General features: G+C 40.5%; 1 protein-coding gene across 1 annotated transcript in view; it reads left to right on the top strand.

The window, feature by feature from the left end:
* LOC112158474 (protein prickle) overlaps positions 1-2,242 on the top strand; it is a gene marked incomplete at its 3' end in the record, with an annotated part of 6,827 nt that continues 4,585 nt past the window's right edge. Inside the window, 1 exon segment of the mRNA XM_024291881.2 lies at positions 1-954. Within this exon segment, the coding sequence (XP_024147649.1) occupies positions 880-954 (75 nt within the window).

Here is a 2,242-nt window from a genome sequence, read left to right as displayed (position 1 = left end):
GGGAGTTTCCTTAAGTGTTCCTCAACAATAACATCATTGTAATCGAGCAAAGTGAGAGATGAGAACAGGGGGACCCCCATTCTTCGGACTCATTCAGTTCTCCAGAAAGAAGGGAAAAGGGGGCGGCCGGTTGGAGGGAACGGGGTGAGAATATCCCGAGATGCATGAGGCGAACTCAGAACCGAGTTGCTGAGATATTGGAGCAGATGGGCCAAGACCCCATTGAAAACCCACACTGGGGATCTAATCAGCGGCTGAATACAAATTAATGCGACATAATGGGATCGTATGACCTCAGAGACACCACTTTAACGATGAAGAATAGTGCTATTTTGTCGAAAATATGAGGAAAAATAAACGTCTTTCAGTGGAAATTTAAAAAGAAGCGTCTGCTTTCTCTGCTGCCTTTAAGGAGGAATGCTGTGTTTGTTCCAAAAGCTTAAGGCGGATTCAATCAATGAAAGTGAGCACTTGTCTGGCTTGTAGAGCGAAAGATTTTGCAAGAGGGAAAGAAAAAAAAAGACAAAGGAAGGAGGAGAGTTGACATGTCATCTGGCTCTTAGGAATCCTGTAGTTTGAGGGGGGGGCAGTCGGAGGAAGGGGGTGGTTGTTGATTCGGTGTGAGAAGTTGACATGCAGTGGCTTTCGGTCGCGCTGGGGGAGGAGGACGGAGGGCGGGACAGGCGAGGCAAGGCCGCCCCCCTCCCACTGAGACCACAGACCCTCATTGGGATCAGACTCTCCAGACAGAGATCACCTCTGAGCCCTCCTTTGCTCTGGACTCTTTGCTAAACAGGTTGCTCCGGTAGCTGCAGATATCAGACACTCCTTCTAGTCGACTTTCAACCACAGTGTGATCTGGATCTGTTTGGAGCTCCGATGCTGCAGAGATGGAGACACAGATCTGAGGGCAGCTTTGTTACAAAGGTGGATATAAAGATGCTTTCCCGGCAGGTAAGAATCAAAAGACTGATCCTTGCGTGCTTGCATTTTAGCTCTCGGTTATTTTTGTGCGTCGTCCTCATAAAACGGTGCAGGTGGTCTCCCTCCAGCTGTGTCAAGTCTTCTGTGCTCCCCCCCTCATCCCTCATATCCATTTGGTCTTAAAATAACACTCTTCAGCAGGCAAGAGCAATGACCTCGACCTTTGAACCCCACTGAGTAATAGTTTTCCTAAAGTAAATCTTATGACAATAAAAAAAAAAACTATGCACTTTTGACATTTTTCCTCTAATTAACTGCCAGAAAATAAAGGGGTAAAGTTTTTTTTTTGTGGGATCAGGTTGAGCACTTGTTTAAACACTGAAAAGCCTCTGATATGATATTTTATACACACATTTTTCATTAGCATAATTTAAAGAATCTAAAATAAACTTATTGTTTACAACTTGATCAATATTTTTGTTCAGTAGTTCATCATTATTCCACTAGGGGCAGTAGAAGGGCTGTCCCTACTCATTTCAAAATGGCTGCCTCCATGACACTTTTGGCGGGAAGAAGTTTAGCTAATTTTCAAAACCTTACGGTGCTATTAACTCAACTTATTTCTTTTTATAAAATGACTACTTGCTGTATTGAAATTGATCATTATTTATTTATAATGAAGTTACACCATGTTCATAATGTGTGGGTCAAATTTAAGACAGGGGCTTATTTCCCGAACACTCATGTCAATATTTTTGCATATTAAAAGAACTTGGCATACCATATTTTTTTACACTTTAATTCACACTTAAAAGCCTTATAAATGAATTAATTGTGGATGGCATTACTTACTTTTAGCTGTGTTTTTTATGTTTTTCTAACACAGTTGGGTGTTTTTGACACTATGCTAAAGCAGCTAACGTGTCACTGTGTCAGGCTGGGTTTTTTTTCCATGTTATTAACAATGTTGGGAGTTAACATAGTCACAATAATGTTAATTTTAGCTATATCATTCATTTTTTTTTTTTTACGTTTTGCAAACAAGGTTAGGTTTTGGTATTGTTAATATGCTAACGTGGCTAACCCTTCTAACGTGTTGTGACTCAGACTGTTTTTTATTTATTTTTATTTTTTTTACACTATTAAAATGTTAGGAGTTGGCATAGTCACAGTCGTGTTTGTTTCACGGTATCAGTCTGTTTCAAGGTTGGATGTTACTGGCATCGTGAATTTACCAACGTGGCTAATGTGAAATGTGATTCAAATAAGTTCTATGATTACAGCTAGCTTAATGTCTTATAGTTTGGTCTGCCTTGTA

The sequence above is a fragment of the Oryzias melastigma genome, linkage group LG23, assembly GCF_002922805.2.
Source record: "Oryzias melastigma strain HK-1 linkage group LG23, ASM292280v2, whole genome shotgun sequence".
NCBI lineage: Eukaryota > Metazoa > Chordata > Actinopteri > Beloniformes > Adrianichthyidae > Oryzias > Oryzias melastigma.
Note: the sequence above shows the minus strand (reverse complement) of the source record. Positions and strands in the feature narration are given on the sequence as shown.